Raw genomic sequence first — 25,200 nt, forward strand, 5'->3', positions numbered from 1 at the left:
GAGTCGTATTTTTAAAGAGATTTAAAAAGAGTTTAACAGAATAATGTGTTTATTTTGACTTGTAAGTGTTAAAATAATGGTAAATTGTCTTTTTTTTTGTTCCAGGAGTGATTCTTACTCAAGCGAAATAAATAACGGCTGAAGCCAGACAAAAGTGACAGCTGTAAATGTTTCAGTGTCCATCTTTGCAATGTCTATCTCCCTGGCAACAGATTTACTCTTATCTGATTGGTTCTTACCCTAATTAGTTGCCCTATGTCTCACCTGGTTGCCCAAAAAGTTGCCCCGTGTATCATCATCTTAAGATTCGAGTGGCAGAATTGAACCAATGTCAAGGCAGAGTTTCTTAGTCTGAAATCCAGCTCCATGTGCAGCCCTGATGCAGGCGTCGGTGCCCTCAGAGAACTTTGGTAGTCAGAATGTTCGTAATCGTCCAGGTTTGGGTTGTGCACGTCTGCAGGACGAGCCGATATCCGACATCTGCTCCAGTGCTCTGGACGAGCTCGAGGCAGTACTGTGACTCGGTGTTCTGGATGGATCCTCCCTAGGAATGTGTGTGTGCGTGAGAGAGAGAGAGAGAGAGAGAGGACAAAATCAGACAGATCACCATGATGCGTTTAAAACAAATGCACCACTGATTTGATGCATACTTGCCAACCCTCCCGATTTTGGCGGGAGGCTCCCGATTTTAGCCTCCGTCTCCCATCTCCCGATCGTATTTGTTAAAAACTGGATAATCTCCCGGTTTGGCGAAATCCCTACTGCCAAGTTAAAAATACTCCCAATTATGTCCAATCAGAATCGTATGAGAAACACTGCTGACGTCAACTGATTTTTAACCAATCAATGAACAGAACGACAGTCACTTCCGTAATGTAGGATTCACCCAGGCTGTCCGACATTTTTTACAAGCAGTCATTCATTATGGCGACTAAACCCAATACCACACGGCAAAAATATGAATGCAAATCCCAGGTTGCATGGGAGAATGAAATTCCATGGATAAGCAAATGTTTGACCAGCCAGTTACACATTTTAAGGTAAAGATACCTTAAATCAGAATATAATGGACATTTGAGTGTGAAATTAAACTAGTCTTCCAAACCATTTCGGAAACAAACTGTACAACTTCTAAAGTGTTTAGTGAAACTTTGCAGGACAGAGAATGTGTTTGGTGAGTGTATTTGAATAGTGCGGTAGCGTCTGAGTGCTATTTTGAATTTATGTTTGAAAGTTTTAAGTGAAAGTTTACAAGTGAATTATCTGGAAAGTGATTGATTTTGATCGAGTTTTGAGGTTTTAAGTGAAAGATTACTAGTGAGTGTATTTTGGTCGGACTAAAATTTTGCATTCGAGTGAATTTCTTTGTGGAGTACATTTTGATAGTATGGTAGTATTCAGGGTGCGATTTGTCAAAAAACCAGAAGGGGGGATGTTTTTTTTTTTAAATCATGAAACGTCACAAAATTAAGGTAACAATAGGCTAACAGCTCAGTAACATCCGATGATATCAAATGAATAACACTAAATGAAAACGAACACTAAACCAGAGATAGTAAATTCATCTTCCTATCTCTCTGACTAAATACACGAACACTAACACACAGCAAAGTTCGCATTGCTTGTCGCGTTGCTGTGATGTTTCTCTCCCTCCGGATTAAATGGACAGTGACTCGAAAATCACTAAAATACATGAATACTAAATGAACAGTTTGCTCTGATGGTGCAGTTCACATTGTGCGCAGCTTTCCGATTTAAACTGTTTTTTTCTCATCCTTATACTTCCTGTTTCATGCCCCCCCCCAAAAAAAATCGGCCGTGAAAAAGGCGGCATCCGCCAAAAGGTGCACTATTTGCATCCCTGCAGATACATTGATACATTGTAGATAATAACAATATCTTTGCATTTTATAAGAACGCAAAGATATTGTTATTATCTACAATGTATCTATTTGTTGGGGACGTTCATGAACATCAAAGCTGCCACTTCGGGTCATTTTGAAAGTGAGTGCAATGTAGACCATAGAAAACTGTGTCACAACATGCCTGTCATGTCAACTTTTTTTTTGGGTTGTTTGTTTTATTGACGGGGTTGTCCCCGAGGATTTTTTTTTCAGCAGAGATAAAAACCGGGGGGGGGGGATGATCCCCTCCAGCAAATCGCACCCAGGTAGTATTTATAGTGCCATTTTTACATTTTGTTTGAACTTTCAGTCAAAGTTTGCAAATGAGCAAATTCCTTTGCTGCATTCCGATAGGATTTTGATAGGATTTCTAGTCTCATCTCATCTCATTATCTGTAGCCGCTTTATCCTGTTCTAGAGGGTCGCAGGCAAGCTGGAGCCTATCCCAGCTGACTACGGGCGAAAGGCGGGGTACACCCTGGACAAGTTGCCAGGTCATCACAGGGCTGACACATAGACACAGACAACCATTCACACTCACATTCACACCTACGCTCAATTTAGAGTCACCAGTTAACCTAACCTGCATGTCTTTGGACTGTGGGGGAAACCGGAGCACCCGGAGGAAACCCACGCGGACACGGGGAGAACATGCAAACTCCGCACAGAAAGGCCCTCGCCGGCCACAGGGCTCGAACCCAGACCTTCTTGCTGTGAGGTGACAGCGCTAACCACTACACCACCGCGTCGCCCAGGATTTCTAGTGCTTTTTAAAAATTCTGTTGGAAAGTGTTTAGTGAGAGAGAGGCATTTTAGTCGTACTAAGACAGTGCAGTATTTATTTAATTGAGTTGTTACTATTTTGGTCAAATCTTATTAAAATTTAATTTATATATGATATTATAGTTCTCTGTATTTTTACGAGCTTACAGAAGGAAACACATTTGATGCAATCCAATAATACTTTCATTCACTGTGAATATTTGAAGAAATGATAAACATTCTTCTAAAGCATCGCTTGTGTTATTTCCTGTGGATCTCTGTATGGATACAATATTCAGGCAGGAGATTTTTCAGCTCAAAATCTGATTTAAGACTTCCCTTTCATTGTTATTATATTAAAATTCAAGACGAGTATTATTTCAGATTTTTCACTCTGAGCTACCTCATGCCTGATACATGAATCCCATAACCTATAGGAACTGATAGAACAATATCAACAATTCAAAAACTCATTAATTGTATAAATTTCAAATGGTTTGCAATTAATTGGGATCCACTGTTTTTATCATTTCAACCTCGCGTCAGACCCTCGTCCAATTGAACATGTCGTTCACGCACTTTTCTCCTCCATGAGAATTTTGAAAAGTTGGCAAGTACGTTGATGTCACTAGTGTGACTTAAAATTCACGCAGCACTGACAAAAATGGACCAGTAAAGAAATCCTGAAATAATTAACCCTTAAAGTTCCATCTGAGTGAAAAAAAAATGTAAAGCTTAATGTAATAACGTGACTCAAACAAAGTGACTCAGAGTTTCTTAAATCAAAGTCGTGCATTAAAGCAAAGAGGCGCATACACTCAGCATACAGATAATAAATATTTATGAACCATGGAAGAAGCTCACGCTCGACTCACAGACCTCTGAGCTCGATATCTATAGCACGAGGTCAGGTTTGGGTTTTTTTGAAGCAGTGTGATTCAGTGATTCTCTCTCCATCATCCAGGCTGAAAAGAAAAATGATGACAGCAGAAGCTGGAGATGAAACACCTTCCTGATCTGAAATTCAGAATCTGACACCGGGGCCTTTCTCCTGTCCTACATCTCCAAGGATAAATAAAGAGGCTTTGTTTAAAATGAAACCCTCTGTGCTTCAGCAGAACTGGAACTGAAACTGAAGCCAAAATGCAATAGATTGATTTGATTCTTTTGAAAAGTGAATCAAGTTTTGATTTGTTTGATTCAGCAGATTATGAAGATAGTCACTTTTTATTTGACTAACATGTTCATGTGTCTTATAGTTATATAACGATCTCTAGAGAACCTACACACACACACACACACACACACTATACAGCAAGATAGTTTAATACCAATGAATGAACTTCAATTCACCTTTATCATGTTATTGATGTTTTGAATCTATTCAGGATTTTGTAGGCCTCGTCCACATCATATTGTTCTTGCAAGATGGAGGAAAATACCATGCACAAAAAAAAAAATTGAAAGTTTCAGATGACTTTGCACTCAGCACCTTTAACCGTGAAGTGCTTAATGTTTTTTAAAGAAAACAAGATCAACTGTGAGTAACTGCTCACTTACGTACCCCCTGCTCTCGCTTAGATCTGAATGCAAGCGATCGAAGGAATAGGACACTTATTATGAATGTTGACTTCAACAAATGGGCGGCACGGTGGTGTAGTGGTTAGCGCTGTCGCCTCACAGCAAGAAGGTCCTGGGTTCGAGCCCCGTGGCCGGCGAGGGCCTTTCTGTGCGGAGTTTGCATGTTCTCCCCGTGTCTGCGTGGGTTTCCTCCGGGTGCTCCGGTTTCCCCCACAGTCCAAAGACATGCAGGTTAGGTTAACTGGTGACTCTAAATTGAGCGTAGGTGTGAATGTGAGTGTGAATGGTTGTCTGTGTCTATGTGTCAGCCCTGTGATGACCTGGCGACTTGTCCAGGGTGTACCCCGCCTTTCGCCCGTAGTCAGCTGGGATAGGCTCCAGCTTGCCTGCGACCCTGTAGAACAGGATAAAGCGGCTACAGATAATGAGATGAGATGAGATGAGACTTCAACAAATAATGAACCCTGAAACAAGTAAGTAAAGAGCAGCGTCTCTCCCCAGGGATTTCAAACAGCATCCTGGAAAACTGTCATCTTGAAATAACATTTTGCTTCTTGAAATAGCGTCAAAGTCCACCCTATATGTTTCATAAACACATTCAGTCGGTAAACAGAAAGTCGATGTGGGACAGACCTGAAAACGGTACACATGGTATAGAACCCCAAGCTGAAGTTTGGTACCAAATATCGAGCAGTTCTGATTTGTGGTTGCTGAGAAAAAGGGTGTTTCGGACAGACGGAGATACGGATGGACAGAGGTAAACCAGTATACGGCCCCTCCTTCGGAGCGCGGGTATAAAAATAATATCAGATGGTATCGGTATCAGTCGATACTCAAGGCTTCAGCATCAGGATCAGAAAAGAAAAATCAATATCACAGCACCACCAGCAGTCTGATAAATCCAGACTCACTTTCTTGAGTACTTTCCTGGAGAACTGAACACGTTTCATGTTTCTACAGGATATACTTTATTGCGGGCGGCACGGTGGTGTAGTGGTTAGCGCTGTCGCCTCACAGCAAGAAGGTTCTGGGTTCGAGCCCCGTGGCCGGCGAGGGCCTTTCTGTGCGGAGTTTGCATGTTCTCCCCGTGTCCGCGTGGGTTTCCTCCGGGTGCTCCGGTTTCCCCCACAGTCCAAAGACATGCAGGTTAGGTTAACTGGTGACTCTAAATTGAGCGTAGGTGTGAATGTGAGTGTGAATGGTTGTCTGTGTCTATGTGTCAGCCCTGTGATGACCTGGCGACTTGTCCAGGGTGAACCCCGCCTTTCGCCCGTAGTCAGCTGGGATAGGCTCCAGCTTGCCTGCGACCCTGTAGAACAGGATAAAGTGGCTACAGATGATGAGATGAGATGTTTTAGTGCAGAAGGAGGAGGAAGAGCACAGCAAAAACAATACGCTTCTGGCGCCTTCAGCGCTTTTTGCTTTCCCCTGAACACAAAAGTGTATTTAAAGGTGACCAACGACAAAAGACATCCCTCCATCATCTGAATGCATTGCACTGCCTAAATATAGATGTGTCTGGAAAATTAATAACCGCATTGTCTGGTTTCATTATCCTTGATGTCCGATAAAGTAATGAACACAAAGACAGGACAAAAATAAAAAAGCAGGAACGTGTGTCAGTGGATGCTGCTATAAAACAGACAAAGAAAAAAAATCTATCGGGAATATTTTAGCTCCACAAGTCTATCATACATCACAGAAATATTTGTAAATTTAGTTTACAAGATGAGCCTACTCGAATAAGAAAATAATTGATTTTTTTGAAGTTCCAATTAATTTCTATTTTTCAAGAATGGTTTGTAGACAGACACGTCCCTGAAATATTCACGCCCCGTGCCATACGAGACCTCGCTTACAAGCGGATTTGAAATTTTATTTATTTAAATTCTCATCAAACATTCAACACATCAAGATGAAGATGAAAAACACCCTCAAGGTAACATCTGCTCGGAAACAGGAAGGGCATTAGATTAGAGCAGGTGTGTACAGATGTGTCCATGGTAAAATCCAGAATTGTAATATATTTGAATTGTAATATAATGTCCTGGATTCATGCTTGAGACTCGAAAAGGAAAATTGACAAACCTCTGGCCGGGTTTGGACATTTACTGAGATTTATGAAGGCAGCGGTAAAATAATGAGGCGGCTCGGGGAAAAGCAGCGTTTAATGAGGCACTGGACGAGAGGAAAATAATAGCCTTTAACGTGCACAGAGTGCTGATGACCCTCTCGAATAAAAAATAATGGCTGCAGAGGACTGCAAAGGATTGCGATTCACACCATCATACACACACTCGCACCATCACACACACACTCGCACCATCACAGAGGCGCTGCATTCACATTCGCAGTGTTACTGTTACTCTTTAAATACATAACACTTTATTTATAAAGGTAGGTTTATCAGTGGTACATTTCATTCTTACTCAAGTAAATTTGTTTAGACAAAACAACAACAACAAAACAACACACTTTTCATGGATGCTGAAAAAAAAAAGGGATTCGGTGATATTCAGCAGGATATACAGTACCAGTCAAAAGTTTGTACACCCCTACTCTACTCACTCATAGGTTTTTCTGTATTTTGCATTTTCTACATTCTAGAACGACACTGAAGACATCAAAACGATGAAATAGCATCTGCAACATATCTCCATTCACCGGCCACTTTAACAGGAACTTGTTCTTGATTCTAAGATCCCTGTTCTTGGCTGCAAGAGTGGAACCCAATGTGTTCTTCTTTCTGCTGTTGCTTTTCTGATTCTGAGATGCTTTTCTGCTCACTACAGTTGTAATTCACAGTTATTCCACAAAATCGAGTCGTACATGAGCTGATAGCTGATGAGGCGCGTAGCACCAAGTCGTCTATAATCCATGCATGATGAGATTGAGTGGAATAACTGTTTTATTCTATCCACAGACACTGGATTTTGAGAAACGGAGCATTTTTATTTTTTTTGCAAATTCAATCAATAAAAACTTTATCCGAAATGTCAGACAAAATAATTTCTGCTTAGAATGTAAACAAACCTGCAAAATGACAGGAGCAATTTGTGAAAAATGCAATAATAATAATAATAATAATAATAATAATAATAATTCTTGAAAAATAAAAAAAAGATAGAGTAGAGTGGGGGAAAAAGCCCCCCTTAAGGAAAATTCAGTTTTTCTCCAAGTTGAAATGAACCATGTGTTTACTTTTATTATAGTTTTTGACAACAGTGACATGAACAATAATGCCACCTAAAGTTTGCCTAAAGTTAATACTTAATTTTTTTTTAAACAAAAACAAAGATTGTGCCAAGGGGGCCTTTTACCCCCCCCCAGTGGGGTAAAAGGCCCCCTGAGGTGGGGCAATAGGCCCCCTCACTCAAAAAAAGCTGTTTGGATAGCAAAAGTGTTTACTTAAGCCTATAATGTGAAAGAAACAAGAAAATATCCCTGAATTAATGAATAGATGCATTATTTTATTATATTTCGCATTTTAATTTCAATATAATTTTGTGTGGATTGAACATGAATTAACAAAGAACAAGTGCATCAATAAATAATGCTAATATTAATATTTTTTAAATATTAAGTTCAAATTACTTGCTTTACTCAACCAGGTAAGTGAGATGTTATTAAAAACTATGTATCTGCTACTCAGAAATGTATGAAATACAGTAATTATGATAAAAGGAAACGATGCCCCCTGGGGGCCATTTACCCCACCATTAAGGGGGCTTTTTACCCCACAGACTACACTTTTACAAAAAAGGGTCTTACTTTCAAAATGTGATTCAACTTTTTATACCTAATGTATTTTTTTTTATGTACTGACTTGTCTACTCATACCACATACACAGCTGTGATATCTGATGAAATAGCAGCTATCTAAATACAGTTTTACTGATATCTGAAAATTATATCACTTACCATGAAATTTGATTTCTCTTCACTGCATTGCTGATATGCGATTCACAGTGGATATTTGTATATCCCTGTTGTCAAGCCAGTCCATAGCAACAATAGAAATGTAACTTTGCGCCATCTGGTGGTTATTTTGGGTAAAACAGGCTGGGGGCGTATTACCCCACGGGGCTTTTCCCCCCACTCTACTCTACGTTCTTACCATCAAATACTTTTATTCCATATTTTGTTGCTTTTTATTTTTTTGTATTTTTTGGGGTTTTTCTTCTTGTTTAGAATTTTTTGGCGGTTAGCAAACCAACTTAAAGGTGCATTATCGCCATCAACTGGGCTGGAGTGTTGAACAGGAGATACTGGAGAAAACAAACAAACTATATTATTTTTGCTATTTCTGTTTCTTTTAAATACTTGATAACAATTTTTGGGGTTTTGTTTTCGAGTAGTTTTTATTTCGTCCTCGGTTGGTTCAGCAACATGCTCCGCCATTTTGTTTTTCTCTACTCATGGTAGCCTATATGAGCTGGTATCCTAGTAGTAGAGTGGCCAATCAGAGCGCGTGATTGCTCATATCCAGTGAATGTGGATAGAATAAAGAGTGATTATATGAGTTACTATACCCTTCCTGGGCAAAAAAAGCTCGAACCAATCTGTCCATTTTCCTCTGAGCTCTCTTATCAACAAGGCATTTGTTTCCACCCACAGAACTGTCGCTCACTCACTCACTCGCTCGATGTTTTTTGTTTTCTCCACCATTCTGTGCAAAGACTGTCGTGTGTGAAAACCCCAGGAAGGAGATCAGCAGTTTCTGAAATATGCAAACCAAAAATACTCATCTGGCTCAAACCAACACCCACGCCACAGTGAAAGAAAGTCCACAAAAATTGAGATCACAGTTTTTCCGTTCTGCTCTTTGAACATTATGAACATTAACTGAAGCTCTGGATTTGTATCTGCGTGATTTGATGCATTGGACTGGCTGATTAGAGAACTGCATCAAACAGCAGGTGGGCCTCATGGGTGTTCCTAATAAAGTGTCCAGTGAGTAGATATTGAATTATGCGGTAAACAAAAGTATGTCTGATATTTTAGATTCTTCAGCGTATCCAGCGTTTCCCTTCCCTGATGACTCTTCACACACTATTGGCGTTATCTTAACCAGCTTTGTGAGGTAGTCACCTGGAATGCTTTTCAATTACCAGGCGTGCCTCGTTAATTAAAAAAAGTTAATTAGTGGATGAGTTTCTTGCCTTCTTAATGCGTTTGAAATCATCACACTGTAAATAGTAAATAATAACAATGCAAATAATAAAATTGATATACTGTATTATATCAAGAACCGAACAACTAAATCAAGAGAAACGACATCCATCGTTACTTTAAGACATGAAGTGACTTTTTAATTAATAAAACTAAAGAAAAAAACATTCTGAATTAGCATTTGAATGCGCGTCTGTAAGGATTTATTCTTAATTGTAAGGATTTATTCTTGATCTCAGTTTAACCAAGACTGACATGTGCAAATATTTTGTGTTTAATCTTATGTGGAACATTCCATTGCCCTGTGCTATCTTAAAGTGCCATTCCACCATTGGATGTATTCTTTGGCATAAAATACAATATATTTTATGACAACATATATAAATGGTATCACTAGACAGAGAAATCTTTTAGCTTCAAAATGATATATCAAACATAATTTTTGACAACGACAAGTATATTAATTTTGCGACCAAAGTCACCTACCCTTTTAATTTCCTCGCGTGATGTCATCGGCAGGTTCCCCTTCTTGTGTACCACGTGACGTGGCACATATTATCAGCAATGGCGGATAGAACGCGATAAAAATAATACCAATAAATCTAGCTAATACCAATAAATCTAGCTAACTGAAAGATTAACTCAAAATTTTTCGCAATTTTTTTGGCCCCCATATACGAGGAGAAATGACTCTCTCACTTTGGGGGTTTCCTGGTCTAAAAATAGACCGACACATGGTACACAAGAAGGGGAACCTGCCGATGACATCACGTTTCACTACCGCACAGAAATTAAAAGGGGAGGTGACTTTGGTTGCAAAATTAATATACTTGTCGTTGTCAAAAAATTATGTTTGATATATCATTTTGAAGCTAAAAGATTTCTCTGTCTAGTCATGTTGTCATAAAATATATTGTATTTTATGCCAAAAAATACATCCAATGGTGGAATGGCACTTTAAGAACAGGCTGTGCGTAAGAAATGGCCTTTGATATCTGTCTGAACATTCTATCAGAACATTCTGCTTATTATTGATGTAGATAACTTAACCCACTTAGGGCCAAGGTTTCACATACAGAAGGTTCTGAAATATCAGTTAAGTGACCGTAGCAATATGATCACTACAGCCTCTCTCTCCAGCATGCATTCTTTTCTCAGTCAACATTGAGCAGAACTGCTGATAAGTGCTCACAGACTGAGCCAGTTACAGATATCAACAATACACACACCACCCACACACACACACACACCACACACATATAAATTCTGCTGTAGTCTTTGTCTTTTTGGCGAGGCTGTGAATAAAGACGGTGAAACTAATTTCTGTGTTCCTGTCTTGTTTCACGATTCGCCCCAGAGCTCTGGGTGACACGAAGGGACCGATCTGCGAGAGGGTGATCGCTCCGGTTGGGGCAAGAGGAAGAGACGGTGAATCTCTGACCTAACAGCGTCCGAACTGATGCCTGGTGCCGTTTGTGTATATATGAAACAAAATAATCCAAAAGAAGTTTCACATGATTCTCCAATGATGTGCTCCTTATAGATTCAATCCTTTCTAAATCAGATTAATCACGAATGCAGGTAAAAGAAAGCTTGGTGTACAGGAGCTCCGGCTATGAGGAGGTTGTTTGTTTTCAATGTAACTCTGGAGGCAGAAGATTTGGAGCTGCGTGTGTGACTCGACTGTACCGTACGCAGCTAAAGTGGGCCGTGACATTGCACACAGGTCAACAAATATCCTAAAAATACACGCAGTCTCATTTCAGTTACAACGCAACTGACGGTGTCGTAAATCTCCTCATATTCACTGAGGAACAACTCATTAAAGAAAAAGTGCTTTTCTTTCAAACTTATTCCTTCAGTCTTGGCTCTTTGTTTGGCTCTAACACATCCTCGCTGTGTTTGACGTGCCAGCAGCGATATCAAGAACATTCTAGCAGGTAGTGAGAGAATAAAAAGCAGAATTTTGCCACCGAAACACGAGTGTATGCTGGAGAATGAAACAATTCTTTTCTTCCTTTCAGATGTGAGCCAAGTATCAGAATGTCAAGGACATAGGAGCTCAGCAAAACAACCATGACGACCAAAACATCAAACAGAACTGAAATGTGACGATGTGAGAGAGAGAGGACCAACCTCCACCACAAACTGTTTACAACAGGGACCTCAACAAAGGACTACGTTTTGTTCCCCGAGAGAAGATCGACCCAAAACATCCATCAGAACTGAGTTCACATGATAAATGAGAGAGGAGATACAATTCTAGTCAGAAGAAAACGTGTTAAGTTGGCCTGATTACGAATTTTTTTCACAAAAATTCGACAATACAACGATCGAGTGTTGTTCAGAAGGTCGAGTTCTTTCAAATAAAACAATCAGAACTGAAATCCATTGCGAACTGAAGGAGGAGATACGATTTAACTGGAAATAAACAAAGTTGTAAACAAATTGTTTACAACAGGAAAATCAACAAGCGAACAAAACGACTAATGTCCCTTTTCCACTACCCTTTTTCAGCTCACTTCAGCTCGCTTCAGCTCACTTCAGCCCGACACGGCTCGCGTTTCGACTACCAAAAACCAGCACGACTCAGCTCGCTTCAGCCCTGCTTAGCACCCAAAACTTGCACCGTTCTGGAGTAGGGCTGAAGTGAGCCAAAGCGAGCTGAGTGAGGCTAGGGGCGTGAGCAGACACTCCCCTGTGCACTGATTGGTGAGGAGGAGTGTCCTCACATGCCCACACACGCCCCGCGAGCACGCTGGGCTCTGTAAACACCGTAAACCCGGAAGAAGAAGAATTACGAATTACGAGAATTTCTGAAGCCTTATGCGCCTCGCCTCATCTATACGCTCTTGCCAGTATCTGTTGGCGTTGTCGGTGACAACAAGCCACAGCACCAAGACCAGCAACACTAACGACTCCATGTCCTCCATGTTTATTGTTTACTATTCGGGTCGTGAGACTACCGCTTAAAAGGTCACTAATGTCACTGTTTGCGCTGCTTAACGACATCACCTGACGTCCACCCACTTTCGCTAACTCCACCCAATGTGTCCACCCACTTCCAGGCAGCACGGTTCAGCGCGGTTGTAGTCGAAATGCAACTCCAACAGCCCCACTCAGCTCGACTCAGCCTGACTCAGCCCGACTCAGCACGGCACGGCTCAGCCCGGCTCAGCCGCGTTGGTAGTGGAAAAGCGGCATAAGTTTTGTTCCCTGAGGGAAGGTCTACACAAAACATCGATCAGAACTGAAATCAGATGAGAACTGCGAGAGGAGATACCGTACAATTCTAGTGAGAAGTCCCAACACTCGTTAAGGTGACCTAATTAACATTTCATCAGCAAATAAACTGACAATACAACGACTGAGTGTTGTTCAGAAGGTCGAGTTCTTTCAAATAAAACAATCAGACCTGAAATCCATTGCGAACTGAGGCAGGAGATACGATTTAACTGAAAATAAACGAAGTTGTAAACAAATCGTTTACAACAGGAAAATCAACAAACAAACAAAACGACTAAGTTTTGTTCCCTGAGAGAAGCTCTACACAAAACATCGATCAGAACTGAAATTGGATGAGAAATCAGAGAAGAGATACAATTCTAGTGAGAGGCCTGGAAAATCCGTTAATTTTTAATGTTAGCAAAAAATTTGCAAAACACTGACCAAGCTTTGTGCGGAGTGATGAGTTCTTTCAAACAAAACAGTGGGGACGGAAATCCGTGGAGAACTGATGGAGAAGATATGATTTAACTGAACCGTGGACGACGGATGACAGACGGACGACAGATGGACACCACGCCATGGCAACGGCCTTATGGTCAGATGAGCTAATAAGTAAGAAGAGTGAGAGACTGAAGCAGTGCTGTCTGAGCACTGATTATTAATAATAATGATAATAATAATAATAATAATAATAGGGCGGCACGGTGGTGTAGTGGTTAGCGCTGCCGCCTCACAGCAAGAAGGTCCGGGTTCGAGCCCCGTGGCCGGCGAGGGCCTTTCTGTGTGGAGTTTGCATGTTCTCCCCGTGTCCGCGTGGGTTTCCTCCGGGTGCTCCGGTTTCCCCCACAGTCCAAAGACATGCAGGTTAGGTTAACTGGTGACTCTAAATTGAGCGTAGGTGTGAATGTGAGTGTGAATGGTTGTCTGTGTCTATGTGTCGGCCCTGTGATGACCTGGCGACTTGTCCAGGGTGTACCCTGCCTTTCGCCCGTAGTCAGCTGGGATAGGCTCCAGCTTGCCTGTGACCCTGTAGAAGGATAAAGCGGCTAGAGATAATGAGATGAGATAAACATATATTTAATTTTTTTTTTTTTAAATTTCATGTAGAGCCATTTCCGTCAATTTGGTCTCTGAGCTAACCAACGACATCTTGATGAACTGTTGCTCAGGCCATGGAACGAAGTCAAAGTCCTTCCTGTATCAGCGCCTAGTCGTCCCATGCAGTCTCCCACTGGTCTGTTTCTGTAGCCCACAACCTCTCGCGTATTATATAGTTACAGTGGGGGTTACAGCGGGGGGTTGGTCCTCTGGTAACCACGAGAGTTTGATTCCCTACTTGCCTCACCAGATGCCACCATTTTCCTGATGGTCTTTGGTATGACCAGACCACGAGTAGAACAGTTGGAGGAAAGCGCTGTTTACCCTCTTCTACATACATGAGCTCACAGATGCTGTGATTGACAAGGGAAAGAGCGTATGCCCCTCCCACACAGAAAGCATGGCCAATTTTGCTCCCTCGGTTGTGGAATTGTCAGGAGGGATTCGAACTTCCAGAGAACGTTATTCCTGTTCGATCTGACCATTGTTATTCGTCATAGCAAGGAATCTAAATCGTAAATGCTCTGGCTAGGCGACAGACTCGTTTGTGTTATATCCTACACACGATACGGCATTACTGATGGATTGTGGGTGATGATCAGACCTGAGTGAAGAGCCAGGAGAGCTTCATGTGCTTGTTTCCAGCGTAGCTGCACTCCAGCAGGCGTGGACGCCCGTTCACGTCCACCAGGCACTTGTTATCGTTGTCGTCGATGGTCGGGCTCAAGACGCCGACACGCAACTGCCTGGAGCTGGTGTAGTACACGTTCTGAAATGAAATCAGCTTAGAGGAACAAATACAGTGCATACACAAATATTATACAGTGATGTGTGTTGCAGAAAGCAAGAAATAACCCAGCCATGTTTAAACATTTTCTAGAAAAGCTTTAATAAAGACTGGATTAGAGTAAGAAGCTTATAAGCAAGGCAGATTACGATTTATAAAATGACAGCCAAGTATTTTTTTTTTAATTCGTTCTTGTCTTTACAGGATACACATACAGTGGCTTCGGAGATTTGTAGTCTGGACTTTTATACGTTTTATACATTAATTATTCACAGCGTAGATCGTTTTTTGAGAAAATCTCACAATGATAATAATAATAATAAAAAAAAACAGCTACTGGAATTAGTATTAGAGCATGATTTCATTTCCGTGAGAAAAAAAACCCAAATCATTCAGCACATGGAACGTGTCAGATCAGGATCAGGATCAGTAACGCATGTGTTGTCCTCTTGTGAAGCCCAGAATTGATGCAAATGCTTTAATTAAGTGGAAAATTAGGCATTTTGGAACAATCCTGAAGAACGTTTTACACATACCTGTTCTGGCTGTGAAAGAAAAATAAATATTTTAATTCTTCACATGTTCCCAGGTTGCTTAGATCAATGCCCAGTCCCACAATACCTATAACTATAACGATAACTATACCAATAACTATAAATAAATAAATCGGTCCTGCAGTTTATGTGCTTCACTGTAGGAATGGTGTTCAGTCCTGACCAGCTTTCCTCTCCCTGCAGATGAAAAACATCCCCACAGCATGATGCTGCCACCACCACGCTTCACTGTAGGGATGGTGTTCTCAGGGTGTTGGGTTTGCGCCACACATGGCATTTCCCATGATGGCCAAAAAGATCTATTTTAGTCTCATTTGACCAGAGAATCTTCTTTCATGTGTTCGGGGAGTCTGCCACATGCTGTTGGGCAAACTCCAAATGTGTTTTCTTTGAGCAATGACTTTTTTTCTGGCCACTCTTCCATAAAGCCCCGCCCACTCTGTGGAGTGTACAGCTTAAAGTGGTCCTATGGACAGATACTCCCATCTCCACTGTGGATCTTTGCAGCTCCTTCAGTGCTATCTTTGGTGTCTTTGTTGCATCTCTGATTAATGCCCTCCTTGCCCAGTCTGTGAGTTTTGGCAGGCGGCCTCCTCTTTTCAGGTTTGTATTTTTTATAACCCAACCCTGATCTATACTTCTCCACAACTTTGTCTCTGACCTGTTTGGAGGCTTCTTGGTTTTTATGTTGCTTGCTTAGTCGTGTTGCAGAGTCAGGGTCCTTCCAGAACAGGTCGATTTATATATACAGACATCATGTGGCAGATCATGTGACACTTTGATTGCACACAGGTGGAGCTTAATCAACTAATTATGTGACTTGGAATGGTGTTCAATCCTGACCAGCTTTCCTGTCCCTGCAGATGAAAAATATCCCCACAATATAATGCTGCCACCACCATGCTTCACTGTGGGAATGGTGTTCTTAGGGTGTTGGGTTTGTGCCACACATGGCGTTTCCCATGATGGCCAAAAAGATAAATTTTAGTCTCATTTGACCAGAGAGTCTTCTTTCATGTGAGAATCCGGCCATGATGCTGTTGTTTCACCATCGTGTGTCTATAGACTGCACTGAAATAAACTCTTAACATCAGTATAACTGTAAAAGCGAGAAATGCTGAAACAGACACTGCCTCTGATGCAATATTTATGAGGATGGTTTTGAAAAGCATTAAAGACACCAAAGTCATCTCTCCTTACTTACTAAAAATACAGGAGATATTTTAAGGGCTTGCTTTCGATATTCAGATGCAGCACAGCTCCTGCTGAGAGCTTCCTGGCTTGACAGATCTGAGTCGATATTGATCTCAGTGTCTGGTAAAGGCACTTTCCGTCATTCTCACAGTAATATGCTGTTTTTAAAAGAAGTATTCTGACTATAATGTGTCCAAAAGCAGACACTCAGAGTTCAGTTCACGCTCCAATTTTAAACTTCAACTTCACAGACATGAAGGTTGAAAAGGTAATTCAGAGGCAAAGCAACAAGAGAAACTGTGCTAAGGTTAAAATACAGTATCCTGTATCTCAGAAACGCCTGAGAAAGGGCACATGGTTAGTGTATGTGTTATTGGTGATTTACAAGGAATAACTGTGTGAACGTTGCCACGAGCAAAGCCCAGGATGGAAACTATTTAAATGGGAACTGAAGTCATTTTTAAACTTGCTTTATTTCTTAATTAACGTGTTATTCAATTACGTTTTTGGTTTTAGTAACCTTATATCACGACTCGTATTGGCAACTAATTGCAATTAAATATTATACTTATCGGCCTGTTCGGTTTTTAGCCATGTTGAGTTTAGTTCATTTGGTCCACAGCAGGCGTCGCTTATCCGCGCTATCTTCGTGAGACTTGTGCAAGACTTCGAAACGTGAAGTGTCAGCCAGGTGTCAGTGCCGCCATTTTGAAAACTGTTTTCCAAGCAAATATTGCACAAAAACGAGTTTAAATGACGGCGCGCGCGTCTTTTGACCACGTTGGCAGATGTTGGTCACTTTGATTTCTGCTGTACGTTTTACTTCCGTCCTACGATGTCTCGCACAGGTCTCAACGCATCTCGTTTACAGACGTTGCTTTGACATACGGACTGATATATTACAGAGCATATTTCAAACACTCATAACTTGCTATAGCAGCGACAAAATAGTGATCAAAAATGCATTCCAATATTTAATAAAATGAGAAATAGAATTTTGATAATAAAAAATTGCCTTTGGTTCCACTTTAAAACTCTTTTTTGTGTGCTAATTGTTCTGCTGAATTCTCGAATCTGATGTCAAAAGGTGTATTAACTTTCAATAACAGCAGCAGAGGAGTCTGATAGTAGTGCAGCAGCAAATCACAGGTTTACAGCATATTAATGCATTCTTATATATATAATATGAACATGAGAGAGAGCGAGAAGGTATTACATGGTCGAAATTTGTCTTCAAGTGGTGAATGTATATATTTTTCACAAGTGAGTGAAAATATTTTCAAAACGAGAAGATAAACTTCATATCTTTGCACCACTGTGTAATGTTCTTTATATTATATGGACACATCCACAAAAAAAAACCAAAAACCCCCAAACAAAATGCAAGTTAATCATCTCATTATCTGTAGCCGCTTTATCCTGTTCTACAGGGTCGCAGGCAAGCTGGAGCCTATCCCAGCTGACTACGGGCGAAAGGCGGGGTACACCCTGGACAAGTCGCCAGGTCATCACAGGGCTGACACATAGACACAGACAACCATTCACACCTACGGTCAATTTAGAGTCACCAGTTAACCTAACCTGCATGTCTTTGGACTGTGGGGGAAACCAGAGCACCCGGAGGAAACCCATGCGGACACGGGGAGAACATGCAAACTCCGCACAGAAAGGCCCTCACCGGCCACGGGGCTCGAACCCAGACCTTCTTGCTGAGGCGACAGTGCTAACCACTACACCACCGTGCCGCCCGCAAGTTAATCAAAAGAATTTTAATTTTGAGCCAGTTCACCATTTTGACAACGCGCTTCTAGTCAGCGGGGAAAACACTGTGAGTGACATCATCGAAGTGAAATATCGGGAATTATTATCCATACAGGACACTTTTTAGATGGAATAAAAACATGTGTTCTATTCCCTTCTAGTGGGTTTATTGACAGCATACAGTAATGTTATCATATCGTTTATCCTCCATGTATTACGCCACACTCCCCAATGGAGAATGAGCATGCAATGTTGTTATAATATTGCACGTTGTCCAGACAACATGATGCCACACATCAGAGCTCATGCGAAGATCCAATGACAAAACTTTTCTGCTACGTATGCGCAACACCATTTCTCTGTTGGCCGGGAAAGAGAGAAGACAAGGCTAATCCAGTGCTCGGTTTAAGCACTAAATGAATAAACTGAAAACTGAAACTAAAGATGCGCTGAACACCCAAAAGGCTACCAAAACTTCATTATATATTCTTCACGCATATTTACAAGAGAAAAACAGACCAACAGACATCGAAAAACTGGAAAAGAGACACATCAGAGACGTAAAACTTCTGCGCTAGCGAGCGACTGTGACAATTTGTAAACAAACATGGCCGCCAGGTGTGCTTCATTAAAAACAGAAGGTTTAGAGAGAATTTTGAAAGAGACAGACGTGCTGAACACTCGAAAGGCTACCAAAACATCACTGGATATTCTTCACACATATATACAAGAGAAAAACATACCAACAGACATTGAAAAACTGGAAAAGAGAGCAATAGTGGAAATATTGCCAAAGTTCTACTTTGATTTGAGGAAAAGTGACGGAGACTTTTACAAGAGGACTTCACTCGTGGACTTCACTCAGCAAAGCCCTTTTGTTTTAAACAACTGCAATGTAGCAATTACACTACCGTTCAAAAGTTTGGGGTCACTTTGAAATGTCCTTATTTTTGAAAGAAAAGCACTGTTCTTTTCAATGAAGATCACTTTAAACTAATCAGAAATCCACTCTATACATTGCTAATGTGCTAAATGACTATTCTAGCTGCAAATGTCTGGTTTTTGGTGCAATATCTCCATAGGTGTATAGAGGCCCATTTCCAGCAACTCTCACTCCAGTGTTCTAATGGTACAATGTGTTTGCTCATTACCTCAGAAGGCTAATGGATGATTAGAAAACCCTTGTACAATCATGTTAGCACAGCTGAAAACAGTTGAGCTCTTTAGAGAAGCTATAAAACTGACCTTCCTTTGAGCAGATTGAGTTTCTGGAGCATCGCATTTGTGGGGTCGATTAAATGCTCAAAATGGCCAGAAAAATGTCTTGACTATATTTTCTATTCATTTTACAACTTATGGTGGTAAATAAAAGTGTGACTTTTCATGGAAAACACAAAATTGTCTGGGTGACCCCAAACTTTTGAACGGTAGTGTAACTACGACCAAAAGTAACTGTGAACTCAAACCGTCAACCTGGATATAGCTTGTATATAAGTTGGGCTGTTTAGGCTTTTTGGACTTGGACCATTTTATTGTTAGAACTTTGATTTTGTACAGTACATTGGATTGACAGAACACTGAAATACATTCGATCAGAATCAGCATTCAATATTGCCAAGTTACCCCCCTGTTCTTAACTTTTTGTAAAATCTATAATTGTTCCATCAAATGTGTATGTATAATAATAATAATAATAATAATAATAATATTGTCTGTCTTTTTTCATGGTCTATCAGATATATTCCATTCAGCTACTCGTCTTCAACTCATTCAATATCATGCTAGCTGAATGGAATATATCTGATAGACCACTCAACACCAGCCGATATTATTTAAATATGTCACTCAGATCCGCAATGTATTTCCTATGAAAAATGTGAGTTTTTCAATGTGAGAAGATAAACTTCATATCTTCAAGCCAACGTGTGTTGGCTTGAATAATTGAAAAATTGAAAATTTTTCTTTTTATTAAACTGACACAAACAAAAAGTACCCAAATTTATCAAAACAAATTTATCATTGATTTCCTCACGAGTGACAGATAGAGATTTATTTCACGGTTTTGGTTCTCCACGTCCCAGATGGAGCTCAGAGGAAAAAACACGAGTGGTGTATTTCCTAGTAAAACACTCATGTCTGTATAATATATTCTACTACATCATGATTTCTGAAAGCTTTTTAGTTTGATCAAATTCAGACAATTAAGAGTAGGTTGGTAAGATAATTATAAATGAATGAAAAGTATACAACAGCTTAATAGGGCCACAAAAAATAATTATGAAGCTGGGGGAAGGGTTAGTAGTTTTTCTAAGAAAAAACTCCAAAATTAAAGTCATAAATTTGCAAGAAAAAAAAACAACAACTGCCAGCTTCCCGGCTGCAGTGCACTCTGAGAAACGTAGTGGAAAATCTCAGTGCTTTATTCTTTTATAGTGTGTGATAGAGGAGGAAAGACTGCATTTCCTGTAACTCTTGTTTGTCATGTCTGTGATGTCATGACATTGTTTTATCTTGCAAGACTGGATCAATGTGGTTTAAAAAAAAACACAATTTTTCCAAGTTTTTCTCATAAATTTACAAATTTAATCTCAGAAATTTTAAAATTTCTCGGAATATTACCCCCTCTTCCAGCTCTGTAAATTTATTATTATTATTATTATTATTTTTTTACCTCCAATGGTGCTAATACGCCATCATACACACACACACACACACACACACACACACAGAGTGGGGAAAATAAATATTGAACACGTCAACATTTTTCTCAGTAAATATATTTCTGATGGGGCTATTGACATGAAATTTTCACCAGATGTTGGTAACAACCCAAGTAATTCACACATACAAAGAAATCAAAACATACATGTTCATAAATTAAGTGTAATAAAGTGGAATGACAGGGAATAAGTATTGAGCACATGAAGCAAAGGAGGTGCAAAAAGGCAGGGAAAGCCAAGAAACCAGCTGAAATCTGTCAGTATTTAGAAAGCAGTCCTGCCCCCATCAGTGCAAATTAATATCAGCTGGTTTAGTCCTAACTGATGGCCTATAAAAGGTTTCTCGTTACCAAGGTGTCACACAAGAAGCATCTCATGATGGGTAAAAGCAAAGAGCTCTCTCAAGACCTTCACAACCTTATGGTTGCCCAACATACTGATGGCATTGGTTACAGACATATTTCTAAACTTCTGAATGTTCCAGTGAGCACCACTGGGGCCGTAATCTGGAAATGGAAAGAACATCATTTCACCCTAAATCGGCCATGACCAGGTGCTCCTCGCAAAATTTCTGACAGAGGAGTCAAAAGAATAATCAGAAGAGTTGTCCATGAGCCAAGGAGCACTCGCGGAGAGCTTCAGAAAGACCTGGAATTAGCAGGTCCAGTTGTCTCAAAGAACACAATAAGTAATGCACTCAACCGCCATGGCCTCTATGCATGATCACCATGCAAGACTCCATTGCTGAAGAAAAAGCATGTTGAAGCTCGTTTAAAGTTTGCTGCACAACATTTGAACAAGCCTATGAAATACTGTGAGAATATAGTCTGGTCAGATGAGATCAAAATTGAACTCTTTGGATGTCCACCATGTTTGGAGGAGAAATGGCACTGCACATCACCCCAAAAACATCATACCAACAGTGACATTTGGAGGTGGGAACATCATGGTGTTGGGGCTGTTTTTCAGCATATGGTACTGGCAGAATTCATATCATTGAAGGAAGGATGAACGGAGAAATGTACCGAGACATTTTAGATAAGAATCTGCTGCCATCTACCAGGATGCTGAAGATGAAACGATGGTGGACATTTCAGCAAGACAATGATCCCAAAGACACAGCCAAGGAAACTCTCAATCAGTTTCAGAGAAAGAAAATAAAGTTGCTAGAACGGCCCAGTCAATCACCCGACTTGAATCCAATTGAAAATCTATGGAAAGAACTGAAGATCAGAGTTTATAGAAGAGGCCCCTGGAACCTCAAGATTTGAAGACAGTTTGTGTGGAAGAACGGGCCAAAATCACACCTGAGCAATGCATGTGACTAGTTTCTCCATACAGGAGGCGTCTTGAAGCCGTCATTACCAACAAAGGCTTTTCTACTAAATATTAAATCAATTTCAGTAAGTGTATTCAAAACTTATTCCCTGTTATTCCACTTTATTACACTTAATTTATGGACATATATGTTTCGATTTCTTTGCATGTGTGAATTATTTGGGTCGTAACCGACATCTGGTGATAATTTTATGTCAGTAGCCCCATCAGAAATATATTTACTGAGAAAAATATTGACTAATTCAATACTTATTTTCCCCGCTGTGTGTGTGTGTGTATATATATATATATATATATATATATATATATATATATATACACACACACACAGTGGGGCAAAAAAGTATTTAGTCAGCCACCAATTGTGCAAGTTCTCCCACTTAAAGAGATGAGAGAGGCCTGTAATTTTCATCATAGGTACACTTCAACTATGAGAGACAGAATGGGGGAAAAGAATCCAGGAAATCACATTGTAGGATTTTTAATGAATTAATTGGTAAATTCTCGTCTCGTCTTCTTCCGCTTTATCCGGGGCCGGGTTGCGGAGGCAGCAGTCTGAGCATGGAAGCCCAAACTTCCCTTTCCCCAGACACCTCAGCCAGCTCCTCGGGAAGAACACCGAGGCGTTCCCAGGCCAGCCGAGAGACATAGTCCCTCCAGCGTGTCCTGGGTCTTCCCCGGGGCCTCCTCCTGGGGGGACATGCCTGGAACACCTCCCCAGGGAGGCATCCAGGAGGCATCCAAAAAAGATGCCCGAGCCACCTCAGCTGATTCCTCTCGATGTGGAGGAGCAGCGGCTCTACTCCGAGCTCCTCCCGAATGACTGTGCTTCTCACCCTATCTCTAAGGGAGTGCCCAGCCACCCTGCGAAGGAAACTCATTTCGGCCGCTTGTATCCGCGATCTTGTTCTTTCGGTCATTACCCAAAGCTCATGACCTTAGGTGAGAGTCGGAACGTAGATCGACCGGTAAATTGAGAACTTCACCTTTTGGCTCAGCTCCTTCTTCACCACGACGGACCGGTAAAGCGACCACATCACTGTGGAGGCTGCACCGATCCGCCTGTCGATCTCATGCTCCATCCTTCCCTTACTTGTGAACAAGATCCCGAGATACTTAAACTCTTCCACTTGAGGCAGGACTTCTCCACCAACCTGGAGAGGGCAAGCCACCCTTTTCCGGTCGAGAACCATGGCCTCGGACTTGGAGGTGCTGATTCTCATTGGTAAATTCCTCGGTAAAATAAGTATTTGGTCACCTACAAACAAGCAAGATTTCTTGCTCTCACAGACCTGTAACTTCTTCTTTAAGAGGCTCCTCTGTTCTCCACTCGTTACCTGTATTAATGGCAACTGTTTGAACTCATTATCAGTATAAAAGACACCTGTCCACAGCCTCAAACAGTCACACTCCAAACTCCACTATGGCCAAGACCAAAGAGCTGTCAAAGGACACCAGAAACAAAATTGTAGACCTGCACCAGGCTGGGAAGACTGAATCTGCAATAGGTAAGCAGTTTGGTGTGAAGAAATCAACTGTGGGAGCAATTATTAGAAAATGGAAGACATACAAGACCACTGATAATCTCCCTCGATCTGGGGCTCCACGCAAGATCTCACCCCGTGGGGTCAAAATGATCACAAGAACGGTGAGCAAAAATCCCAGAACCACACGGGGGGACCTAGTGAATGACCTGCAGAGAGCTGGGACCAAAGTAACAAAGGCTACCATCAGTAACACACTACGCCGCCAGGGACGCAAATCCTGCAGTGCCAGATGTATCCCCCTGCTTAAGCCAGTACATGTCCAGGCCCGTCTGAAGTTTGCTAGAAAGCATTTGGATGATCCAGAAGAGGATTGGGAGAATGTCATATGGTCAGATGAAACCAAAATAGAAGTTTTTGGTAAAATCTCAACTTGTCGTGTTTGGAGGAGAAAGAATGCTGAGTTGCATCCAAAGAACACCATACCTACTGTGAAGCCTGGGGGTGGAAACATCATGCTTTGGGGCTGTTTTTCTGCAAAGGGACCAGGACGACTGATCCGTGTAAAGGAAAGAATGAATGGGGCCATGTATCGTGAGATTTTGAGTGAAAACCTCCTTCCATCAGCAAGGGCATTGAAGATGAAACGCGGCTGGGTCTTTCAGCATGACAATGATCCCAAACACACCGCCCAGGCAACGAAGGAGTGGCTTCGTAAGAAGCATTTCAAGGTCCTGGAGTGGCCTAGCCAGTCTCCAGATCTCAACCCCATAGAAAATCTTTGGAGGGAGTTGAAAGTCCGTGTTGCCCAGCGACAGCCCCAAAACATCACTGCTCTAGAGGAGATCTGCATGGAGGAATGGGCCAAAATACCAGCAACAGTGTGTGAAAACCTTGTGAAGACTTACAGAAAACGTTTGACCTCTGTCATTGCCAACAAAGGGTATACAACAAAGTATTGAGATGAACTTTTGTTATTGACCAAATACTTATTTTCCACCATAATTTGCAAATAAATTCTTTAAAAATCAGACAATGGGGCGCTGCTGAGCAGTTAATGGAGTAGGACGTGAGTTTGAGGGCTCCTGCCGATTTCGAGTTAAATTGTAATTAATCTGCGCTTTTTGGTCACAAAATTTGTCTAGTCTCACTTCGTTTCATTTTTTATTTGCAAAGTTAATCTTGGACGACGGTAAAATGGCCGGGAAGAGCGTAAAAACTCGCAACACTATTCAGACGCAACTGAGGCCTAGCCCGCAAGCTTCGACCACAGCCTCGAGTGACCCACCCAACCCCGCCGAGTCCGTCCCGTCGCAGGCTGGCCCTGACGTCGCCGCTCTCAAGTTCGAGTTGTTGGCTTCGTTGAGGGCTGACATCGCTGATATTTTTAAGAAGGAGCTACAGGCGACTCTTGGGGATGCTTTGTCAACTATCCAGCTCGACTTGCAAACCGTGAAAGCACAGTTGGCTAAGGATAAAGCTGATACGGATGCTAATGTGGCTGCACTGAAAGGTACTGTTGTGGAGATGGAGAATGTACTCTCCGAGTGTACCGACGACATCGTCCAGATGAAAAGCGCCATCGAGTACCTCACTGCTCGCGTAGCCAAGCTGGAA

The 25,200-nt window shown here is 41.3% G+C and overlaps 1 protein-coding gene across 1 annotated transcript in view; it reads right to left on the bottom strand.

The window, feature by feature from the left end:
• Nucleotides 1-397: 397 nt before the first annotated feature.
• galnt18a (UDP-N-acetyl-alpha-D-galactosamine:polypeptide N-acetylgalactosaminyltransferase 18a) overlaps nucleotides 398-25,200 on the bottom strand; it is a 280,427-nt gene continuing 255,624 nt past the window's right edge. Inside the window, exons 10-11 of the mRNA XM_060928436.1 lie at nucleotides 14,350-14,514; nucleotides 398-544 (exon numbers count right to left, since the gene is read on the bottom strand). Coding sequence (XP_060784419.1) covers nucleotides 398-544; nucleotides 14,350-14,514 — 312 coding nt within the window. The remainder of the gene's footprint in view (nucleotides 545-14,349; nucleotides 14,515-25,200) is intronic.

The sequence above is a fragment of the Neoarius graeffei genome, chromosome 8 (assembly GCF_027579695.1).
Source record: "Neoarius graeffei isolate fNeoGra1 chromosome 8, fNeoGra1.pri, whole genome shotgun sequence".
Classification (NCBI taxonomy): domain Eukaryota; kingdom Metazoa; phylum Chordata; class Actinopteri; order Siluriformes; family Ariidae; genus Neoarius; species Neoarius graeffei.